The sequence below is a fragment of the Gossypium arboreum genome, chromosome 1 (assembly GCF_025698485.1).
Source record: "Gossypium arboreum isolate Shixiya-1 chromosome 1, ASM2569848v2, whole genome shotgun sequence".
In the NCBI taxonomy this organism is placed as follows: Eukaryota; Viridiplantae; Streptophyta; class Magnoliopsida; order Malvales; family Malvaceae; genus Gossypium; species Gossypium arboreum.
Window position 1 is genome coordinate 6,413,970 of NC_069070.1, and position 24,530 is coordinate 6,438,499.

General features: G+C 30.0%; 2 protein-coding genes across 6 annotated transcripts; both read right to left on the bottom strand.

Moving 5' to 3' along the window:
* Positions 1-1,753: 1,753 nt before the first annotated feature.
* Positions 1,754-4,716, bottom strand: LOC108461603 (mitogen-activated protein kinase 3). The gene is made up of 6 exons (XM_017761490.2): positions 4,463-4,716; positions 4,238-4,367; positions 3,534-3,671; positions 3,022-3,354; positions 2,473-2,656; positions 1,754-2,281 (listed from the first exon to the last, which is right to left on the bottom strand). Exons 1-6 carry the CDS (start codon positions 4,633-4,635, stop codon positions 2,112-2,114), a joined length of 1,128 nt encoding a protein of 375 aa, XP_017616979.1. The 5' UTR covers positions 4,636-4,716; the 3' UTR covers positions 1,754-2,111.
* A 13,767-nt stretch (positions 4,717-18,483) lies between these two features.
* On the bottom strand, positions 18,484-22,216 carry LOC108461300 (ethylene-responsive transcription factor RAP2-7-like). Of its 5 annotated transcripts, none has more exons than XM_017761102.2 (11): positions 22,063-22,215; positions 21,369-21,966; positions 21,168-21,193; positions 21,004-21,034; positions 20,809-20,896; positions 20,559-20,704; positions 20,248-20,292; positions 20,030-20,133; positions 19,781-19,893; positions 19,423-19,536; positions 18,484-18,948 (listed from the first exon to the last, which is right to left on the bottom strand). In XM_017761102.2, exons 2-11 carry the CDS (start codon positions 21,884-21,886, stop codon positions 18,682-18,684), a joined length of 1,452 nt encoding a protein of 483 aa, XP_017616591.1. In that variant the 5' UTR covers positions 21,887-21,966; positions 22,063-22,215; the 3' UTR covers positions 18,484-18,681. The 5 variants fall into 5 exon arrangements, with proteins under 5 accessions (XP_017616591.1, XP_017616590.1, XP_052882742.1 ...); XM_017761101.2 differs by having other exon boundaries at positions 21,369-21,973; XM_053026782.1 differs by lacking the exon at positions 20,248-20,292.
* Between the last annotated feature and the right edge of the window lie 2,314 nt (positions 22,217-24,530).

Genomic DNA, 24,530 nt, shown 5'->3' on the forward strand with positions numbered 1-24,530 from the left:
ATAAAATTGTAAATATTTTTATTAATTTTATATTTTTATAATTTATTTTAATTTATTAGATTTTTATATTTTTATAATATTTTAAGTTATTATTATTTTATAATTTTATAAGTTTATATCAGTTTTAATAATTATTTTTTATGATTTTTATAATTTATTCTAATTTTTAATTATTTTTATGAGAAAATATTATATTAAACCGAAGTTGTCATGTGTTATGTTTGATTGGTCACTAATTTTTAACGGTAAACATAGTAAAAAATATTAATGAAAAGACTTAATTAAATTTTTTATTAATGGTAGGGTTTAATTGAATACTAATTTAATACAAAAACTTAATTGATTTTTTGCAGTTATTTAAGAGTTTTTTGACATATAAACCTATTCATATCATTATACAACCCTTCACATCAATTTAATTAGGAAATAACTTAAAAATTATTTTTAAAAATAATAAATATTGTTATAATTCTTTTATTTAATATAATAAAATTTTTAAATAAAATAATTAAAAATCAATATTTACCATTCCAATTATAATTTAATTGATGATTTAATTTTTATAAATATATTTTCCGTTTAATTTTTTCGAACTCATATTATAAATATCACATAATCTAATCGAAAAATTGACACCCAACTGATTTAATAAGTTTGAATCAACTCCTTCAACCTATTCAAAACTAAAATCCAACTGAACAAATCGAATTAATTAGATTATCTTAATTTGGTTTTAATTGAATCTTTTTACCCTATTTGTCAGTAGTTTATTTTTTTTAAATTCCTGTTTGTCAGTAGTTAATTTCTAGAATAATGGTCAAAAATTATGGCATCACATGGCGAACTTTTCTGTGTCCTATACGGAGACCAATGATATGAAAAACGTGCAATATTTATTATGCCAAGTTCCGAGGGGAATCCCCCTTCTTCCCATTTGATGTCAAGTACTCCATTTCAGAATTAATATTTGGAATTAAACACGAGCTCATTGCATGCTATTTTTATATGCATGTTCAAATGTATGAAAAATGAATATTCGACAAAAAAAAAAAAGTTAGGTGGGAGTTTTTTTTAAGTTGGGATTAATTTAAATTTATTTGTTAGGTTTTTTTAAATAAGATTATCTATATTTCAAGTTATTTTATGTTAAGAGTTATTTTGAGTTTGTGCAATTATTATTATTATTTTTTTATTACACCTGATTTTTTATGGTCAACTTGAGTTCAGTCGGATTCATATCTTGATTAACTAAGTTAAGTTTTCGAGTCAAAACGAGATTTCATCAATACGGCCAAATAATAAATTAATCCTTCCTAGATGCCTGGAACCATGAAAATGTAGGAAGGTGAATTACGTTGTTCAAATTCTTCATTTCTCTTAAAATATTTGTTATTGATATTTATATTCAATCATACGACTTTTAAAAATCCTTTATATGCAAAGAAAAACTTTAAAAAATATATATATATAAACATATTTAAGTTAAGTTAAACTCGTATTTATATTTCACGCACTCGAGTTTGAGCAAGATAAGGCTCAATTGCAGTCATACATACACCTTTTGGTTTCAACTCACCTAGCCATACGAATTTCAAAGCTTCTATGTAGTGAAAAAACTTCTATCAAATCCAATACTAAATAAAGAAAAGGGCAGGATTGTCCTTTGGAGTCTTGATGTTGTATGGCAAAGTTATTCAACAGCATATCAACTGTAAGTTAAACACTCAAAAAAATTGCATTTGATGGACAAAAATTATACAAATAATGTCAATTTTCATTGCTAGTTTGTTACAACAGGATCTTTTTGCCTAGGTCACTAACCAAATACAGCATATAAAAATGCATGTTATACATGCATAAGATATCAAACAAATAACATATAAACGCACATCAGGAGAAAAACATAAATTAATCAAGTGGACTGACCTCGTGAAAGCCTAACATCAATGGCAGTCACGGGTGCAGACTCAGCGACACCGCTTCGAAGATTATTGCAGAGGCAAAAAGTATCTCTCAATCCGCAATCCACCGGCCTGTATGAGCCACCACAAGGTATTGTAGAAATCATTACTTGAAATGACGGATTTAGAAGATAGAACTATATTTTGTTATTAAGCATAAGTTGGATTTAGAGCCAAGGCCTCCTGGTAAATCATGTCCTTCATCTGTTCTTCTCCCAATGGTTGCTGCTCAAAATCGAAAGAAAATGGTTCGGGGCAGACCGGTTCATCAGATATGTCGTGTAATCTTTCGAGGTAAGGATGTGCCAATGCTTCTTCAACTGTATATAAACCAAGTATAAGAATTGTGTAATTCGTCGCAGCTATAAGATCACATCATACAGGATGGCTTTCAGTTTCATAATGATTATCAAACAGAGAACATTTTCTTCTATAAAAAAGGTCAAATAATTGTATTTAATAAATTACATTTCTGCATTAATAAGAGCCTGATTGTAAATGTAGCACTTACCAGTAATCCTTCTGGTCGGATCAAATGTCAACATTCTGTCAATGAGATCAATGGCCAATGGATGAACATGTGGGAAAACTTCTGCTAGTGATTGGCGCGGATGTGCTGGGAGCTGCCTGATATATCTCCTTGCATCCTCGTTCCGGAGAAATCCAAGATCGGATTCAGTTGGTGTGCCGAGCAGCTATAAATCAAGGCATTGCTAAGTCATTATCCAAAGAAAGAAATAACAAAATCATAACACTATCACTAATCCTCAAATTTAAATCCCATGCCACATTAAAGAATGCAATTTTATACAAGTTAGTGAGGCATCTTCAGCTACAAGTATTTTGTTTTAAGTATAAAAACCAAACTTTAGAAGTGTAGAATGCTGAGCTAATCAAAGGTACTATCAGCATGAAATCCCAATCAGAGAATTAGTTATAACATGTCTCTTGTGTTGGAGATTATTCCATTCCTCATTGATCAATCTTTCCCCTTGTTGCAATTAGTGTAAATCTAGACCATGTTATTAAGAATGGTATTGGTAGCTCCTACTCAACTTACCTCAGTTAATAAACGCATTTGATGTACATGATCTTTGCCTGGAAACAGAGGCTTCCTATTCATGAGCTCCATGAAGATGCAACCAACAGACCAGACATCTATGGCAGCAGTGTAGTCTGAAGAGTTTAGCAATATCTCCGGTGCCCGATACCACCTCGTGACAACATATTCAGTCATAAACTCATTCTCAGCAGTAGGCCGAGCGAGACCGAAGTCGCAAATCTTAAGATCACAATTAGCATTCAGCAAGAGGTTGCTGGGTTTCAAATCTCTATGAATGACATTGGCAGAATGTATGTACTTCAGTCCTCGAAGAATTTGATACAAGAAATACTGCATACCCCACAACAAAATGAAATAAAGTCAACATGCACGCACATATATACACAAACATTATACCTTCCAAAACAAATAAAACTTAGTTGAGATTCTTTACATTTTTCTCCGATGTTCATTGAAAACATTGGGGAAAAAGATGCAAATTAAGAGTTAAGCAATATGAAAAAATATACCTGGCAATGCTCCTCAGATAAACCCTGATTAGAGCGAATGATTTGGTGAAGATCGGTATCCATGAGCTCAGTCGCAATGTAAACATCAGTAAATTCCCTCCTTAAAGGCGGAGGAATCACATCTTTGATTCCAATAACCTGTTCATCATGCACAGATCTTTACTTCAGAATCAATTTAACATTAAACAAAATAGAAATTAAAAGGTCCAACTATGTGCTAAAAAATTGAGATTTAATCAATTTACTTCAAGTTGACATAATTTGACCCTCAACTTATAATTTTTATAATGTTATTAATAAATCCAAACTGAAAACACTGTTAGATTTTCATGAATCTGTTAGCACTATTAACACTACAATCAAACAACAATTATACTCTTAACACTCTTAACAGCAGCTGTTATCAATTTGGACCTTCTAATAATAGTATCAAATTATGTCAAAGTAAATTAAAGAGATTAAATCTCAAATTTCAACATAATGGAGGGACTAAAACTATAAGTAGTTCAAATTGAAATTGCTGTGAGGGAAAGGAATTCTTGAACTTTTTGGCCGAACGTTTTTAAATCTTTGAATTAAGGTTTCCATTTCGTTGTCCAGTAATGATTTATTAGGCTCAAAAACCTTTTAACATTTGTGCTCTTTTACTCTTTGTTATCTTCTGCTAACAAAAATACAATAGAAAAAAAAAGAAAAAAGCTTACGTTTTCGTGATCCAAATGTCGAAGGAGCTTAATCTCACGAAGCGTGCGCTTAGCATCCATGTGATTATCAAAAGCGTTGGCGATTTTCTTTACCGCAACCATCTCATTTGTCTCCGAATTCAACACCGAGCTTCAAAATCCAAATATATGTATAAATCAAACATCAAACAAACAAACAAAAAAGGACTAACAAGGAGCCAAAAAAAAAAAAAGTAAAGAGCTTACCAGACGATGCCGTAGGCTCCACGACCGATCGGCATGATCGGAGGCCGATACTTAGACGTCACCTCGAACAAATTTCCAAAAATATTATACTGAATAAACTGACCTCCATGTGTATGAATCGTCGGAAAATCTCCAAATTGACCGCCGGCGTTTCCCGGAGCAACGTCAGCCATTTCGGTACTTTTTCTTTTTACTGTTTTGCTTATTGACTCCTTTTTTCGCTTCTTTCTCTTTGAGGAAATACAGAGAAGTCCAAAGGCTTTATATACAGAGAAAATAATGGAAAAAAATAACGTAAAGTAAAATTTTGGTCAAATTTTAAAATAAGACATTGTAATATGTACTTTTTAATGATTTAGTCCTTCTACTATAATTTGATCGTCTTTTATTTTACGAAATTTGTTGTTTTCAATAAATCCTGTCAAATCATATATATTACCGTCTAAGATCGAAAGTTGATGTGCACAGCTTATTTAATTAACATGTTTAAAATTTTAAATAAATAAAATTTAAAATCTTTTGATAGTATTTCAAATTTTTTTATTTTTAACATATATTTTTTATGTTTTTACATTTTTTACACGTCTATAAATTCTTCTAATTTTAGTATTAAATTTAAAATAAATTTTATTTAATTAATACATAAAATTAACTCCTACATCAAATGAGAAAGAAACTAGTAATTTAATATGCCTTACATTTTAAAAACATATGGTGATATCACATATATATATATATATATATATATAAAACTTGACATTTTTACACAATTTGATAAATATATATTTTTAAAAGAATTTTTTAAGTGGAATATATAAATATTCATGTCAAATTATTTGATGGAATTAATAAAAAAGTTGGACTAGGGAATTGGAAATATATATAAAATCATACAATAAGGACTAAATCAACTAAGAACACATAGTGCAGGGACCTTTTCTGAATTTGACCTAAAACTGTTTGACAATTCAGTAAACCTTTGCGAGTCAAAAAGAGAGCTTCGTTTCGTCTTAGCTACGAGGAAAGAGGAAGGAAAACGCGCGAGAAAACGAAGGACGCGTTTGATTGACGGCTGAGATTATAGCCGCCTCTAATCTACGGTCAAGATTAGATAACGTTTTGTCAACGGTCTATTTTATAGCTTGATGGATTAAAATTAAAATAATTAGCTTTTTTTTTATTTATAATTATTATTACTTTTAAGAAATCTTATCATATTTAATAATATAATATTTTCACGAATAACACGTTTGTTTTAAAAATGCCCAAATCCCACTTAAATGGATAATATATATTGTTTTTGCTATTTAAATAATGGTTATATAATATATCAAATAATTATTTATATATTTTAATATTATTATTTAAAATCATACAATAATGCAAAATATTATTGTACAATGATTTTTTCATTTGCATGAAAAGTTTATTCGTCCTAAAATTAATTGGTATCTCTTTATAAATAAATTTTTTTTCTATATTTTCGTAGTTTTGAAAATGTCAATGTCTTGAATTTGTGGGAAAAAGGAAAGCATATATAAGTATATAAAATATGATATATTAATATTAAATATTGGTGTTAGTTCAAACATATATTATGATTTTGACCTTTGTTGGAAAACCAGTTCCAACGCGTTTCAATATTATAAAAGCCTCACGTTTTTATAATGACGTAAAAATTGAAAAAGAAAAACCTCAGGTTCGGAGAGTTTACTCCGTCCAACAATTTAGTTACAGACGAGGGAAAGAATTTAGAGGTGTTGGGATATTTAGATTTGGTTAATACTTGAATTGAATTGTTATTAATTAAATTAATTGAAATAATAAAAATTTTAGCCGTTAATTAAATTAAAATTTTAATCAAATAAAAATTTCGGTTAATTCGGACAGTTAATCGAATTAATTGAAAGTTTTATATGATTTTTGTTTGTTGTTGAAATAATTTTGAAACATAAAAGAATATTATTGTAATGTTATTTTTCTTTGTTTTAATTCAAAAAGAAAGAAAAAATAATAAAAAAAAGCAACACTAATTTAAAAGCGTCATAACAAACACTACATTAAAAACAAGAAAGTTTGAGGCTTCAGTGATGAAATGAAAAAAAAAAAAAAAATTAAAGAAGTCAAGAAGAATAGAAGATGGTTTGGTGTCAAGCAGCACCCACCTAGACTTTGTTTTAAGTTTGATCATGGAAAGGAAAAAGAATTAGGGCTTTTTTTTTTTAAATGTAAATCTATTATGATTTTAAGCCCATTATAATAATTTGAATAAATCCAATTAGTTGTAAGTCCATTCATTAACTTTTATATTTTGGGCTTACATAATATATTAGATCTATTTAATATATTGAGCTTATAATAATTAATTATTAATAATTTTTGTTAGTCGATTAATTTGTTTAATTACTTTGTTTCAAACCGAATAGACTATTATTCAAATTTTCAAAACCCTTAAACGATCCCCAACTGAATTAGATTCGGTAGCCGTCCTATTAATCAAAGTAATTCAATTCAATTGGTTAATTTGGTTAAAATTAAATTATGCACGCCCCTAGTTTCGATTGAAATTGTAAAATTGAAATAGTAAAAACTATGATGTTTTGGGTTCAAATGGCATAATATGTATGTTTATTTTTCTAGATCTTATAAAAATTCAAAAATAATAAGTTTTTGATAATTTGACAACTGATATGAGACTTGGTTTATGATAAATACTAACCCAATCAAACAAACTCTTAAATAATAGTATAAAATTAATTATTGGCTTAACTCACAAATTGGCATCTAAACTATACTCTTTTTTTCTATTTTGGTATGTTCTTTTTGTCACAAGTGGCACTTAACTACTTTTTCCTAAGATGGTACCTCCGTTAGTCAAGCTATTAAATCTATTTTTAAAAAAAGCTTAACCCATATTATTTTTTCTTTTACATTATTTCCCTCTCTTTTTCCCCTATTTCCCCCCTCCCTCTCTCTCTCTCTCTCTCTCTCTCTCTCTCTCTCTCTCTCTAATAATGTATGGCACTATCAACGATGCTCGTAATTCATCATTCTAAGGTTGAAATGTTGGCATTTAACTTTTTTATTTGAATTTCATCGACTGCTTGCTCCACCTGACGAGATCAAAAAATTTATTTTATCGATTAGAACCAGTGCTGTCAAAACCATATCGGAACGGTCGGTCGAACCGAGAACCAGATAGGATACCGGTTCGAAATAGGGGTTAAATCAATTGACCCACAAATCGATATAGGTCTGTTGAACCATGCTAAAAAATTGATTTGGTTTTCTCTATCTTTAATTTTTTTAATGTTCTATTCTTTTATGAATTTTTAATAATTTATTTGATCGAACCAGAAGAATTGATCAAATCGAGAATTGATGACCTAATTAGTTCGACCATTAGTCTGATTCTAAAAAAAGAAAGAATAAATAAAGATATGTCATATGAAAATTTTTAATTGGTTATATTATTTAAGTAATAAACAATTTAACTAATGATTGAACTCACAGAGGTATGGGAAAGAAAAGTAGTTTAGGTACCAATCGTAACCAAACAAACGTCTACATACCAAAATGGGGAAAATGCATAGTTTAGATACCAATTTATGTTTTAAGCTTCTTTATTTAAATAAACTTAATGGTTTGACTAACGGAGGTACCAATTTGGGAAAAAAAAGTAGTTTAGGTACCACTTGTGACAAAAAAAAAGTTTAGGTACCAAGATGGGGAAAAAAGTATAGTTTAAGTACCAATATGTGAGTTAAGCCATAATTATTTGGTACAAGCGATAAAAAGTTTTAACTCCATATTTGGGTTAAGATTTTCTCATATATCATTTAGTTTTAAAATAAATAAATAAGACATGTGATAAAATCTCAACATCGCTTATGGAATAAAAACTTTTCCTTACCAATTTATCAAATAATGACTTGTAGTATGTTTATATATACACAGAGGGAGGGAGAGAGACTATTTGAACTTATTTGGTCTTTTGAACCAAGGGCCTTTTAGCTTTTTTTTCCTTTGTATAATGCTATTCATATGAATGAATGTTTCTTTCTCTCCCCCCCTCCCCCTTTTTCTCTATATATTACGTAATAAAAGTAAGGATCTTTTAGTTATTTCCCAATTGAATTAGTGTCTGGTTACCTCGTAACACCAATTCAGTAAAAAGCTAAAATAGAGTATATACTAGACTATATATTATTTTCCTTTTATCTTTGGTTAAATTCTACTATTAATCCTATGAATTGGTCAATTTTAGTCTATTTACTTTTTTGAATTTTGAAATTTTATTCCTAACCCAAATAATAGTAGTTAAATTTGTTTGATTAAATTATGCAAGTAGTCATATACTATGTACAAAGTTACACATTTAGTCCATATTCTTTAATTTGACTATTCTTAGGCCATATTCTTTATTTTAAAATTTTAATTGTGACACAAATGACAATTGTTAAATCCACAAATTGGCTCTTTTGTGAGCAATATGTGAAAATAACAGTATGGCATAATTTTACACATGTGAAAATATGTTTGTTGCATAAGTTTTAAAAATAGTATAACTTAATGAATTTAATAGCTATTGTTTTGAATATTTTATCAGGATTGAAATTTTAAAATTCAAAAAATACAATAACTAAAAGTGACTAAATTAAAGCATATGAAATAGACCCACAACTTATGCATATGTTGACTAAGAGCAAAATTTAACCTTTACCTTTCTAATGAGCCCAAAAAGCAAAAACATGGTGAGGAAAAATTAAGGATTACAACAAGTAGGATATTTGAATTTGATTTTATGTTGGAAACTTTTACCGCCCTGTCTCATTTCATGTTTGAGCAACGATTAGAACAAGCTAATGAAGCAACCAAAGATTTTGTGTTGGCATATTTGAAATTTAAATGTCTTGTGTTTTGATCTTGTTAAGCGGAAAATGGAGAAGCATTTTGTGCATAATCAACATTATTTACTTGTGTAACTTGGAGAAAGTGTAACAGCCAAATTTTAGTGAAATCGAAATAGTGGTTTCGAGACCACAAATCCGAGTCCGAAAAATGAAATTATTTAAATTTCATAAAATGATAGGTGTTATGATAGGAATATTGCATGAAAATTTTTATCGAAAAATTTTATCAATTATGTGTCTAATTGCAAAAAAGACTAAATTGAATAAAATGTCAAAGTTGAATTCTAGTAGTTATAAGGATTAAATAGCTATAGAATTAAAAGTGAGAAGTCCTTATATGGCAATTATACCATTGATGGAAAACATGTAGATATTTTTAATGAGTTTTCCATGAAAAAGTTGAAAAAGGTTAAGGACTAAATTGGAAATTGAATTAAATAATATGTGATAAATGATTAAATAGAATTAAAACTCATTATATATCATTTTCTTCTTCATAAAATACATGGAAACCATAGGAGAGAGAAAGGAGACTTTTCAAGCTTGAATTGGTAAGTTCTATGTCCCGTTTTTAGTAATTTTTATATTTTTGAGATCGGGGAAAGCTTAATTTCTTTATTTGGGTGATTAAATTGAAAGAAAACCAAAGTTTAGAAAATTATCCATCGATGAATATGCTGTAAATTGAATTTTTTTGATAGAAAATGAAAGATTATTTATAGATAAACCACTTTTACAAAGTGATTTTTAGTGAAAGCATGTGTAGGGACTAAATTGCAAAATAGTGAAATTCTTGGAAAAATTTTGAAATTTATGAAATACATGTGCTGTAAAGTTATATTTTAATTTTGAATAAGCTTGGAATAAGGAGTAAATTGCATGAATTTCAATTTCTGGGCCTAGGGACGAAATTGGAATTAATTAAAAGTTTAGGGCCAAAATGGTTCTTTTGCCTAAAACGTGAAATGGGCTTGATTGAATGTAAAAAAAACATAGAATTGATGATTAAATTTATTTATATAGATTCGGAAGTGTCAAACAAAGAAAAAGATCGAGGGAAAGAAAAAGTTTCGGATTTGTAGATACGATCAATTGTCAAGGTAAGTTCGTATAACTAAATTAAGTATATAAATGTGTTGAATTGATTGTTAAACTATGTGCATCATGTCTTGTATTCTGTAAGTACATGTAATGAATAATTATTAATTTATGACTTATATAAATGATGAAATGATGCATGAATCCGTTTGAATATTAATTTCCGATTGGACAAGTGATTACCGTGAATATGAGATCTTGCATATGTTGCAATAAAGGTTTTCCCTAAAGGATAATCTTTTGATCTCATTATGAAAAGGAAATGTATCCCGAAAGGGTAATACTTGAAAATGACTTATGTACCCAAATGGTACAACTTGAAAAGGCTATGTACACTTTGTGTATACCATATGAAAAGGAAAGGTACACTTTGTGTGTACACTTGGAAAGGTTAGGTATACTTTGTGCATACCTTATGAAAAGGAAAAGTACACTTGGTGTGTACACTTGGAACGGTTAGGTATACTTTGTGTATACCATATGAAAAAGAAAGATATACTTTGTGTGTACCACTTGGAAATGTTAGGTATACTTTGTGTATACCATATGAAAAAGAAAGATATACTTTGTGTGTACCACTTGGAAAGGAATATACACTTCAAGTGTACAACTGGAAAAAGAAAGGTCCATCGAAAATTCAATAATTTAGCGGTAACGATATACATAGTGATATAAAGAGAAATGGCATGATAAGCTCATCTATGCATTTTAGTATTTTTGGAAACTAATCAATTGGTTGAATGATTGTGTATAAGCCTTAATTGCTAATTGACTAAGTTAATGGACATATTGCTTAATGTACGAAATACTTGATGAACATGAATGGTAAATGTATTTTAGTTATATGAACTTACTAAGCAATAATGCTTACTAGGTTTATTTTTCCTGTTTTATAGTGCTCAAAGCCCGTGAAGGTTGGATTTGGGGTCGGAGTTATCATCACACTATCAATCCCTTGATTTTGGTATAAACGTTAGACTTATTTTGATATAATGGCATGTATAGACTAATGTAGACAAGTAATACTTAAAAATGTTGGTTTGTAATCTAGCTACTGGAATGGCTAGTAATGTATGTTTAAATGATGATATGGTAAGGTATTGTATCATGAGTTGTTCCATGAACATAAATTGCCAAATTTTATATAAGAGTAAGTTTAGAAGCATAATTGAAAATAGGAACACATCAATTTGGATATTGGAAATTGGTTGAAATGGATGGTATATACTTGTAAGTTTTCATGCAGGAAAATGGTTAAGTTTGTGTGAGAGATAGGGCTAGGAAATGGCCTTATTTCATCCACACGAGTAAGACACACAGGTGTGTATCTAGGCCGTGTGCGACACACGGACAGCCTACGAGCGTGTGAAATGATCGTGTGACCCCTGCATCCTTCTGCATCTTTAAATATGAAGTCAGGATAGTACATGGGAAAAAGACACGACCGTATGTCTTGTTCGTGTGAAGAATACGGGTTTCAAGCATAGTCGTGTGTCAAAATCATGTGAATATGGCTTTAAAATGGTGAAAAATCAGTTTACCACATGGCATAGCCACATGGGCGTGTGCCCCTTTGATACTTAAGAAATTGCAAGTCAGAATTCCACATAGGCTAGCCACACGGCTATGGGATTCCCACGGGCTGGCCACATGACCATGTCCTAGGCCACACGTCTTCAAGGTAAAATTTTCAAAGTTGCTGATTTAGTCCCGAACCACTTCCAAAGCATGTATTTGGCTCCGTAGGCCCATATTAGAGACTTTATGGTGAAATATGAAAAGTTTTGATTTGGAATGCAAATTTTTTACTCGGTTTTATACAAATGCTAGTGTATAAGTTCGGTAATGCCTCGTAACCCTATTCCAGTGACGGATACAGGTTAGGGGTATTACAAAAAGAAACAGAGAGATTTGAAGTGTTGGATATGCTTATTATTATCCTTATCTTTATCTTTCAAGTGTATCTGAAGCTGACGAGAGACTTGTATATGAAGGAATTTATGAGATAATTATTGGGGATAATTCAAGTGATAAAATCACGCTTTTAACTGAGAGTTTTAGGCTTATCAAAATACCACTAGAGAGACTATTGTATCAACCTATAAGTAGGTAGCATGTTGTGTTCTTGGTAAACAATGAGTGTCTTTTTCAATTACTTTGTTAAATATTAGTGGTTGTGAGTTTGACACTCCTTTTAAGTTATTGTTGGAGAGTTTACATTGATTGTAAGTGAGGTATTTGGAAGTGTCATTTGAAACCATTTGGGTTTGAATCTAGGGGTGTAATTATTTATTGTGAGATTGTAGATTGAACCTAAGCTAATAGTTGTATCAGGTTAATTGTTTAGTAAAATTATTCTTTGAGCAAGTCTCTACAAAGTAGGTTTTTTTATCTGAATTGCATTAAAAAATATTGTGTGTTATTTCTCTCCTTAGTTTTCTTCTTGTTTTACCTTTTATTAAGTATTTTGTCTCAACATATGTTAGAACAATAGTTGGTTGAAACAAGTGCAAAGCAAAGGCTTTTTCAATTGGTATTAGAGAAAGCTTCAAACATACGTGAAGGTGATATTGTTTTTGGTTTGCAACCATAGAATCCTTTGATAAAATTAAATCAGTTGATGAATTATAACAAAGCCATGAAAAAGTTTTAGAAAAGGAATGAATCCAGATGCCAGAAAGAGCATCAACTATATCAAGAAGATCCATATGAAAGATGATAATTATCATCCCAAGAAAAAGTAAATTCAATACTACAAATGTAAAGGATTTGGTCACATTCAATTTGAATGTGTTAACACCATTAAGAAGAAGCAAAAGTCACTTGTTGGAGTGATGAAGAGTTTTGTGATTTTTCTAATTCAGATGAATATTTGAACAATTATACTACTTTTACTACCACTACTCCAATTCATGTTCCAATAGATTGTGAAACAGAAAAGGATTTAGATCATGATGTTGAGCCATATGATTCAATTAAAGATGTTTACTACAAGATGATAAAGAAGATAAAAATGGTGTGCCAAATAAATGACTCACTGGGAGAAGAAATCATCAATCTTAAAATAGCGAATGCAAGGCTCGAAAAGGTGGTCTAAGAATAAGATGTTGCTAAAAAAACATCATTCTTAAATGGAACAAGGAAACTACAACATAAGCAAATTTGTGTGAGAAAAGATCAAACAAATTTGAGTTATAAAGATCAACAAGTTATTGATGTTCAAATGAAGCATAAGGTTTCAACTTATGGAGATCATATTAGATAATTTATTGAATATTGGACAAACTTCATTTAGATTTCGTAGAAAAGATTTCCATGAGGTACAACCTCTATTGTTAATGATGCAACATTTAATCTCATCCCTTCTAAACATAAAGCAATCTGATTGGGGATGAATAGAGTAAATGAGAGTAATGATGCTAATTTGGTGATATCGTCTATTTTGATTTATAATTATGATTGGTTTAATTGTGCTTGTGAAATGATTTTCGATATGGTGGGTGAAATTGTTTTGGCAAGTTGTTTTATTTGGTTTCTAATAGGATTCAGTGGTGAATGGAAGTACATGCTAAGGGGAATATTAGTCAAATCATTAAGAAAACGCTTATGTACCAAATCCAATTATAATAGAAAGTGAATTAGAGCGAAATGTAACAAACAGGTAGGCTTTAGTTGAAAAAATTGACTCAATAAATGGACATCTCTTAATGAGAGAGTGCTCCTTTGACATCTTTCTAAAAAAAAGAAGAAGTAGCAGTAAATGTTCGAAATAAGGATGACTAATGTTGATGGCTACTACACTATGTTTTGCCAAAGAAGGAAACTAGGTGCAACAAATAGAAGCATATGGTCAAAAGTTTTACTTTGATTTGATGAGAGTATTTGCCGATTTGATGGTGTTGATATATGATGGTTATGGTATTTGTTTTGATTTAGCTTATTTGTCATGCTCTATATGTCTTGAATTTATGTTTGATGACTTTGGTGCATGTTTGGTTGATTATGTGATGAATAAACTTATTGACATGTGAAGTGATTGTTCTAGCACGGTTCTAACATATTCTATTTCTCTTGGAATTTGACTTGTTTGGATTGTGTGTTAATCACTTTGTGCAGGATTTTGTCAAAATGCTAAAGGGAGAGATTGTTGGAAACTTTGATTGCCTTATCCTATTACATGTTTAAACAACAATTAGAATAAGCTAGTTTGGAGTAGTCAGATTTTGTGTTGGCATATTTGACCTTTAAATGTCTTGTATTTTGATCTTGTTATGCAACAAATGAAGAAGTATTTCGTTCATAATCAACATTATCTACTTGTATAACTTAGAGAAAGAAGTGGAGAGATTTGGAGTGTTGAATATGCGTATCCTTATCTTTATCTTTTAAGTGTATCTAAAGCTGACGAGAGACATGAATATGAAGGAATTTATGAGATAGTTATTGGGGATAATTCAAGTGATAAAATCTCACTTTTAATTGAGAGTTTTAAGCTTATCAATATATTATTAGAGAGACTATTGTATCAGCCTATAAACAGGCAGCATGTTGCTTTCTTAGTAGACAGTTTTAGAGTGTCTTTTTCAATTGCTTTGTTGAATATTATTAGTTGTGTAGTTCGATGCTCTTTCTAAGCTTTCTTTGGAGAGTAGTTTATATTAATAGTGAGGTATTTGGGCGAATGATTTATAATAATTTGAGTTCGATTTTGGGGTTGAAATTATTCATGTGTGAGAGTATAGATTGGGGTTAAGCCAATAATAAAATTACTCTTCGAGTAAGGTTTTGCAAGGTAAAAACACAAATATTTAAATTTTAATTCATTTATTAGTATTTTTATCCAAATCAAATAGCAATATAGTTTGATATTCCAATATGGGGCGCTTACGATGGGCTGTTGAAAGCATGGCAATTAGGGGCCGCACGGATTGTGCTTGAACTCATGCCTGGAGCTGCTGTCCATAATGCACTGGCAAGAGAGATCCAGAGGTTGCTGTGACGAGAGTGGACGATGAAAATCAGCCAAGTCTATCGGGAAGGAAATTGAGTAGCTGCTACTGCTTTCGGTCAGCCATTAGGATTAGTTCTACTCCAAAAACCGCCAGATAAAGTTGCAAGCCACTCCACGATGATGTACAGGGCATAGGCCAAGTTCGTCTAGTTGCTGTGTAATTTTCTATAAAAGAATATAAAAATTAAAGTAATAAATTTAAAAAATAAAACATATAATGTATTTGGATATTAGAAATTGAAACATTTTTCAGAATAATAAAGAGAATTTGAATAACAGTTTCAAATAACTAATTTGGTATCAGCAGAAGAAAAACAAAATCCAATATCCAAAAAAAAGAAAAAAATTAATATCTATATCCTCTTTAAAAATAATTAAATACTTAGATTTAAATATATTATTGAAATCCAAAAAATCCATTAACATCAAATATGGAAATGAATGTCCATTTAATTTCATTGGACCTAAATAAAATAAATTCCACACTAAAATACCATTTAGCTAGCCCTTAACATCTAACAAAAACTCACCCAAATCCATCGTCAAACTCAGGGACGAAACCAGAATTAAATTGTATATTTTTATAATTTTAAAATATTAAATTAATTTTTTATCATTATTAATTTAAGATTTTATAAATTATAAAATATCTATATAAAAAATTTTCAATTTAAAAGGTCGTAACCTATTAAAATATTGATTTCACCCTGATCAAACCCCAATATTGAATTTAAGATAAATTAAAATTAGTCTTTTCCAACTTAGATTAAACTCATTTATCTAAAGAGTGTTTGATTCTCATTGGTTTATATAAATTTTATACGTAAATAATCTCATTCATATGAATTCTATGAAATTAAATAAATTTAACGAACTCGGATACAAGAGAGAACGAAAGTAATTTTTATTCCTTTTCCTTTTCCATAATTCTTTACAGGCCCAATTCCAACAATTTCAAAATTAATTATTTTTTTCCTAAAAAACAAAATTAGTTCATATTACTTAAAGCTCAAATGTGAACTAAGATTTTGCTTTTTTAATTTTATAATTTTAAATATATTCATAAATAAAGTTCTTCATGAATCGGGTCGAGCCGAGTTTAGGTTGGGCCCTAACAAAATTTAGGCTTAATTGCTTGGCCTGACCTTAAAAATAGGCTTAAATTTATGCCCAAAATCGGCCCAAGTAAAATTCTAAAACTTGGACCCGGCCCATATTAATTTTTTAAAATTTATTTTTTATAAAAAATTTACAAATACACTAAAAATATTAAAATAAATGTTTCCCAACAAATTAAAAATAAATTAAAATACTTAAATAATACTAACACAAGTACCAACTTAACAAGCAAATGTCTCAAAAATAGTAACAAAATTGTTATACAAAATCCAAGCATTAACAACAAAATAGTAGCAACATAATAATAAAATAGTAGCAAAAAAAACAACAAAGAGTGAGAAAATAACAACAAAAATAACAAGATTTTTTATTGAAAATTCAAGCCGGATCAAACTCAAGTCAAAAAATCTTACCCGATACTTAACCATTTTTTCAAATAAACCTTATTTTTTTTTCTCAAAATTTATTTTTCAAATTTATATTTTTATTCAAATCCTCTCTTCCGCGTCATCCTCGATCTACTGCTCAATTCATAAGCTATCATAAATATTTAAATATTTAAATTCTAACTTTAGATATAGATTACTTTTCAAAGCTGGAATCAATAATGATGAATTGAATTTATATATATTATGGAATTTATCATTGGCGTTGACGTGGTTCTTTTAAAACCAATCAAAATCTGAGGCATACCTCTGGGGTTTCAAGGTGACAATGCCAGCTTACCTACTTGTTAACTCGCAGTATGATGATAAAAAGAATAAATAACTAAACCAGTATATGCCCAACTTGATAAGGTTTTTATTTTATTTTATATCATTGGATTGGGTCGTATCATAGGCAATATAAAAAAATGCAAAATTATGATTTTCATCCTTGTATTCTATTAAATTTGAGTATTTAATATTTGTATTTTAATTTTACATTATTTAATATGTTTACTATTAGTCAAAACCATTAACATCCTTAATCATTTCATTAATCGACTTATCTGGAGCATTTTAAAATAAAAAGTAAAAACATAAAATGGGAACCCAAAATTTCTGATATCAAAAGGGTAAAGTTATAAATTTAGGGATTGATATTTTCCAATTAATAAAATTTTTCATTGCGTAACATTAATTATGAGAAGAATAATTAAATTATGTCAAATTAAAATATAAATACTAAAGTTTTATAATATAAGAACGATTAAAAAAGTTATAACCCCTTCCGAGTTTTATAATTTATATCGAGATAGTAACAAGATAATACAGACCCATTTTCACTCTCCTCAGCTCCAACACAAATATGACACTCCTTACCCTACCCCAAACCAGATTTCGGAAAAAAGGAAATTAACTAAAATATCAAATCAAAACAATGGAAAAATTCAGTTATTTTACATCCTAAATATGTGACATCCCAATCCAAGGCCAATCCAAAAGATTATTGCTATTATAAAACAATTGGGAAGCAAAGCAAAAGGGAACACTTTTTGCTACGATTGGCTATTAATGAACTTTTTTGAGTTTTTTGACTGTGGATGGGGATAGGTATGGGGATTTGTGGCTGTTCCCTCAATCAACATTTTTAGTTGCCATTTTTGTACAATCTCACACTTTATTGGACTACAATTCTTCAGCATTAAATTGGTTATCTTTACGAGGAATACTAACCTACACTTACTTTTATTACAATTTGGTGGGGATGCGTGGGTCCAAAATTCCTTCTCATTATGAATAAAACCAAACTTTAGAACTTTATAGAAAAAAAAAAAAAAAAAGGACTTTCCTGTTTCAGGTTTTGTACCAAAAGAATCAAATTTTACCTAATGGAATCTGCTTTCTAATCTACATGAAATGAAAAAAAAAAAAAAAAGTTTAAACGCACTGAACAAGTTCCTGATGATATGCCTTTATGCACCACATAAGAATCACCATATATGAAAGTTGTGGTCCTACATGCCTTAATGCTAGACAGAGAGTATATACTCTTTTTAGTTCACGGACCAAGTCAGAAACTACCATGTCTTAATGTATATTGAATCAATATTTAAATTATTGTTGTAATCGCCGTCGTTGTGGTACAATTGGAACTTACGATTGACGATGTTGAGGGGTGTTGATGGCGTTGGTGGTTGAGGCAGCAAAACATAGACTGTGGACTGCTGTTGTGTTTTGAGGTTTGGATGGAAGAATGGCAGTGGTGGTTGGAGGAGGGGTAGCTGAGAATGAGAATCCTGATGATGCTGCATGAGAGAACAGTGGCATTAGCGTAGTACTGACCTGACCGTGCATTTGCCACGGCCAATCAGGGACACGTTGTGGAGGATCGAATTCAACCGGTTTCACCATAGTTCTTTCCTGGAAAAAACAAATCAAAATTGCGTTATCATCTTGTCCTTTTTTTGCTTCTTTTAGTAGGTGACATCTGGCATGTTAAAATCTTGCTCATAAAAAAAAAATTGATATTATTGAGATTTTGATGTGTGTGTGTGTATATATATGGATCCTGAAAGTATAGCTAATGACATATTATATGAGCATATTTTCCATTAATAAATATTCCAATCTACGACTAAAACCCTTCAAACTTTCAAGTCCTAATAAAGAATATTCAACACCGTTCATTGCCCATAAAAATAAGTTCACTTTAGCAGCAAAGTTATGGCAGAATCAACTCAACTGTAACAACAACATGGGTTGATCTACCAAGTAATAGGAAATTATCGCAGTGAGGATGTGAGCGGTTTTCTTTTTTTTTTTTTGGTGTAAAGTCCTAATGATGAAAGGATTGAACAATGTTTAATGATTTAGAAGCTAAGCAATGAGATGTACCTCACTAGGGAAGAATCTCGGATATGCACTATTCCAGAAAATAGGCTGATCTGAAGTCCCCGCTAACCCTTGGAAAGATGGAACACTAAATGTTGCAGCTGCAGGGTTCTCTGCCTGCAGAAGTAAATCATAGAGAACATGATCAATAACTTTATTGAGTTAAACTGAGTCAAGATGTTTGATTGTCATCCAAACATGCCATATATGGTGCTTCAAGATTAGCTAAGGCTAACAGATTAACACCACCTCATCCTAATGCTCATGCAGGACATCAATATTCAATGGTACGTTGAAGAACAAGATTATCAATGTGATGAAACATACAAGTAAATTCAAAATATTTCGATTCAAAAGTTACCCTTAAACTCTTTCCGTTATTCATTTGGAGATGCCCCGCATTTTCCTTTTCCTTGGGACCATCGCTAACAGGTGGAGATATCCCCAGGTTCAGATCAAGGTTGTGACCATTGCCTGCATAAAGAGAGAGTTTAAAAAGACAAGTTCGCAGGAGCTGTTATCACAGAAGTTTCTTCTTAAAGTAACCCTGATTTCAAGATTATTTTCAACATCACGGACTGAATAAGAAGTGACTGGTAGCAAATAATACCTTTGTTCCTGGTATCAAAGACCATCTCCCCTTCATATGTACTCAGCTCAAAGTTGGTGACTGCCTCCCGTCCATTACTTTTGATAGCTGCCTTGTCATAAGCCCTGATTTCCAGAAAAAATCAAAAGGTAGACAAGTGTTGGATGGAACCCTATTGAGGTTGAGAATTCAGGGTAATAAATTCAGTATCAGGTAGAGTAATTCATGATCACTAGGACCTTGCTGCTTCTACTTCACTGTCGAATAGCCCAAGATAAATATACCTGCACGCAAGCATCGTAATCCCCACCATGAAACACCATCCCCAATTATTTTTCCTCTTTGAAATAGGCATCTTAGAATTGTTTTTTTTTTTTTTCTTTTTCCCATCCAAGGAGAAAAAACCAAACAACAATCCCACTGAGAATCGTTCCAGAGAAACCGATTCTCAGTTCAACACCAAGAGGCACTCAAATCATTTTACATCCATACTCCTAAATGACAGCATGTTGACTGCAAATATTTAAATTTCCTTAAACAAGTATCTTACCTTTTGCCTAGGAACTGCCCCATCCGTGCTTCCCACCTGCCGCATTTGTGCAACGTTACTCCTCGATATTTCGAGCTTCCCCTCGAAAAACCAGTACTCTGCCGACGAAGGACATGCACGAATTCTTCCTTACTCAGATCCTTCGTCTGCACATCAACATAAGAACAAAGCTTAACCATCAATTCAAACATTTATACTGTGAATGAGTTGTATCAATCAATATTTACCATAACAGTATCCAGAATCAAACCTGTTTCATATCATCCTCATAATCACAGAGACTGAAATTGATATCAGCATCAACACCTCGAAACTTAATAGCCGCTCGATCATAGGCTCTATAATTCAATATACCCAGAATTTAGAAAATTCTAAAATTGAACTAAGCTCAATACAACTTCAGCCAAAAAAAAAATCAAAACAAAATTTTTTTCCAGTAAACTACCTGGCAGCAGCATGAGCAGTGTCAAATCCACCTAAAAAATTAAAATCAAAGGGAGAAAAAAATGATCAAAGAAAAACATACCACAAATAGAAAACAAAAAAATAAATTTCCTTATTAACAAAGTTGTCAACATCAAAACAGAACTAATTAATCACATTCCATACCCAAATATACTTGTTTCCCGCAATCCCTGAAACAATAATAATAGCAAAAATAAATAAAATCGAACAAATAATTCGAAAGAAAACATACGAAATTTCAGTTAAAATTACCTAACCGATCAAGTCAAAATTCAGTTACACCCCCAATAAGGAATTTCCCATAAAAACTGGTGGAATTTTTTTAAAACGAAGAAAAATTTATACCAGATATGAGATTCCCATCGTCCAGTTCTTCTGTAGAAAGTAACACCTCGATACTGTGAGCTTCTAGAGCGAGGTCCCCGACGGCTTTTCTTCACCGTCTGTAAAGGTTGTTGTTGTTGCATCACTCGCGGCTCAGCAGCAGCCTCTTTTCTCTCGAATGAAAGATCGATCCATTTGCTCTTGTTGCTACTGTTTCCCGAGCTCTGAGCTTCAGAGCTTCCGAAATCCGCTCCGATTCCCTTCACCGGAAACAGTTCCCTGGTAACCACTAATGCCGCCTCGTGGTTCCGGCTCTTCCTTCCGACCTTGAGTATGTCGAAACTCAGAGTGAACGCCTGCCCGCTGGCGCGTGTCGAGCACGACTCGTCGTCTTCGTTGACGATTGACGAATTCGAGGTCCCGGATTCGTCCATTTGGTTCCTTGAACCTTCGTTGTTGAGCTCATCAGTAAAAGGTGCCGCCGAGTCCAATCCCTGAGTCGACTCAGGCGACGCGACATTGAGATTAAGATCTAGCATTTCGTATTATGACTCAGCTTTGACTCCGAACCCCTTTTAAGAAATTTTATATAAATATAAAAAATGATATCAACTTCTCGCTGTGACCTTCAAAAACAAAATCATCGGTCAATATTCAGACGAAATCATTGAAAAGCAAAGGAAGCTTAAAATGAAGGTTGGCATTATAGAATTACCCAGCGATCAGTTCACAAAGAAGAAGAGATGATCGCCGATTAGTTGATTTCCATTAACAAAGAAAGAGAGAAAAAGGAAGGAGATGGGACGTGCGAGAGAAACATACTACAAAGACAGAGACCCCATTTTTGTGAAACTCAGTTAGAATATCATTATATAAACATTTTTCTCTCTTTTGGACACCGGTTTCGCCGGTTGCCTGTTCTTTTCTTGTTGTCCACAAAAAAGATCTTTTATTTATACCAAATATCATAAGATAAATTATATTCAAGAAAGTATTATCTTAAGAGGTTGATTTTTTAAAATAATATTTATTTTTCAGTGTTACTGTTTTGGGTTAACTGCATTAGATATCTCTAAAATTGGTCAAATTCTAATTTAGTTCTTAAACTTTAAAACATTTTAATTGAATCCTTATCCTTCTGTTATCTATCTCATTTACTTTCCGGTTAATGGCACTTATCACCTTAATTACAACACTTATTTGTTTTTCATACTTATTTTTATTTATTATTTATTATTTGTTTAATTTTTATAAATAAATACAAATAAACAATAACTTGTGTTATAATTAAAATATTTTTAGATTTATAATTATTTATAATAGGGTTAAAATATAAATTTACCACCATATTATTGGTGAATATTGAAATCTTCAACTATACTTTATTTTGATTAATATTTACCATTATATTTTAAGAATATTGTTAATTTTATTGAAATTTCATTAATTTTATTTTAATTAAATTTACCACTTAATATCGATTTTGATGATTTAAAATAAATTTTAACAAAGAAGAATATTTTTGAAATATTTTGTTTTAGTAGTTAAAATAAATTAATTTATAAAAATTTTGAAAATTAAAAAACTAAGTTTACTTTTTATAAATAATTGTTTTTATTAGTTTTAATATTATATTAATTTTAAGCATTAAACTAAAATATTAATTTTTTATTAAAATTTGTTAAACTAAAATTGAATAGTAAAATTCAAACAAAATTAAATTTTAGTGACAAAATTCATTATAAAGTGGTAAATTTATCTTTAACTAAAAATTAATTTGCACATTAACACTTTATAATATTATTTAACTCTATTAAATTTATAAAATATAAAACTAACCCAATATTTTTTAGCTCGTTAATCTATTATTAGTGTATTCAAATATTTTATTAAGTTGATGTCACTCATAATTGGGTCATTAATTCAGATTTGAATTTATTCAAAACTCTTATTTTAATGTCTTGAGTGTAATATTATCTTTTCATATAAAATTTTAAAAATAATTACACATAATAAAATTCGAATCCAAAATATTATGATTTTTAAAATTTTCAAGTAAAAAATTATTATTATATAATTTTTGTTTATTTTAATCTATTATATGCATTTTTCACGTAAAATGGATGCCGCAAAATCTAATATTATAAAATATGACGTTGATATTAAAATCAAATCACCGTCCCTTTCATATAAAAAGTCCTTCCCCATTTGACCCACCTATCGGGTCTTTTAATCTAACGGTCAGAGTTTTTTGTCATACTCACTTTAGTAAGCTAATCCAACGTTCAGGGATCATCCATTTATTATGGGGAAACAAGTTTTTTAAAAAGAACATAAACTACGTTTAAATATATATATTTATAGTCTCATTTTATATATTTTTTATCGTTTTTATTTCTTGATAATTTATATATACATTTAAATATTTTTCATATATATTTTAATCTAATTTTATAGTTTATTAATAAATTATATATTATTTTGATAAAAATAAATTATATATTATTCTTATATAGAAACATATCTTAATTACATTCATATAAATATATCTATATGTAAATATAAGTTTTAAAATTATTAATTAAATATAATAATTTAAATTAATAATTTTTTAACATTAATCACGTTACAAGATCTTATCATATCTTTTTTTATATATATACAATACCTAAAACTACTTATAGTCTCTCTCCAACCCTTAAATAGGAGGATAATAAACTTCAACGCATTTGAACCCATGTTCTCTTGCATTGGCAACAATGTCGGTGCCAATCAAGCTAATACTCAATCGAAAATTTAATAGCTTTTAATTTTAAATATAATTATAGAAAAATAAAAAGGTTAAGATGAAAAAAAAAATTAGTTTAAAATATCAAAATTTTGTATCAACCGATATGCACTAGTACAAGCTAATATTGACCGAAACAAGCTAAAACGCACTAAAATTTTGACCGCAATGGAACATAAACTAATTGGTACCAGTTTAGGATTAGAACGATATGTACCGATTGATACGATTGGTACCAATATGGTATCGACTACCATGATTTAAATCCCTTTGAGTTTTTAAAATTTTTATTTTGCTCTTATAATTAGTATCTAAAAATACGATAAATTTGATTTCTTTTATAGAAGTTATAATTTTTATAATAAATTTAGTAACATTATTAGTTCATTTGGTGA

Coding starts and splice junctions, on each gene's coding strand:
- LOC108461603 (XM_017761490.2), bottom strand. CDS start 4,635: ATGGCTGACGTTGCTCCGGGAAACGCCGGCGGTCAATTTGGAGATTTT. Junction 4,368..4,462: donor GGAGCCTACGGCATCGTCTG/GTAAGCTCTTTA, acceptor TGGATTTTGAAG/CTCGGTGTTGAATTCGGAGA. Junction 3,672..4,237: donor GACATTTGGATCACGAAAAC/GTAAGCTTTTTT, acceptor CATGATGAACAG/GTTATTGGAATCAAAGATGT.
- LOC108461300 (XM_017761102.2), bottom strand. CDS start 21,886: ATGCTAGATCTTAATCTCAATGTCGCGTCGCCTGAGTCGACTCAGGGA. Junction 21,194..21,368: donor CGATGGGAATCTCATATCTG/GTATAAATTTTT, acceptor TTATTGTTTCAG/GGATTGCGGGAAACAAGTAT. Junction 19,894..20,029: donor CTTTGATACCAGGAACAAAG/GTATTATTTGCT, acceptor CTCTTTATGCAG/GCAATGGTCACAACCTTGAT.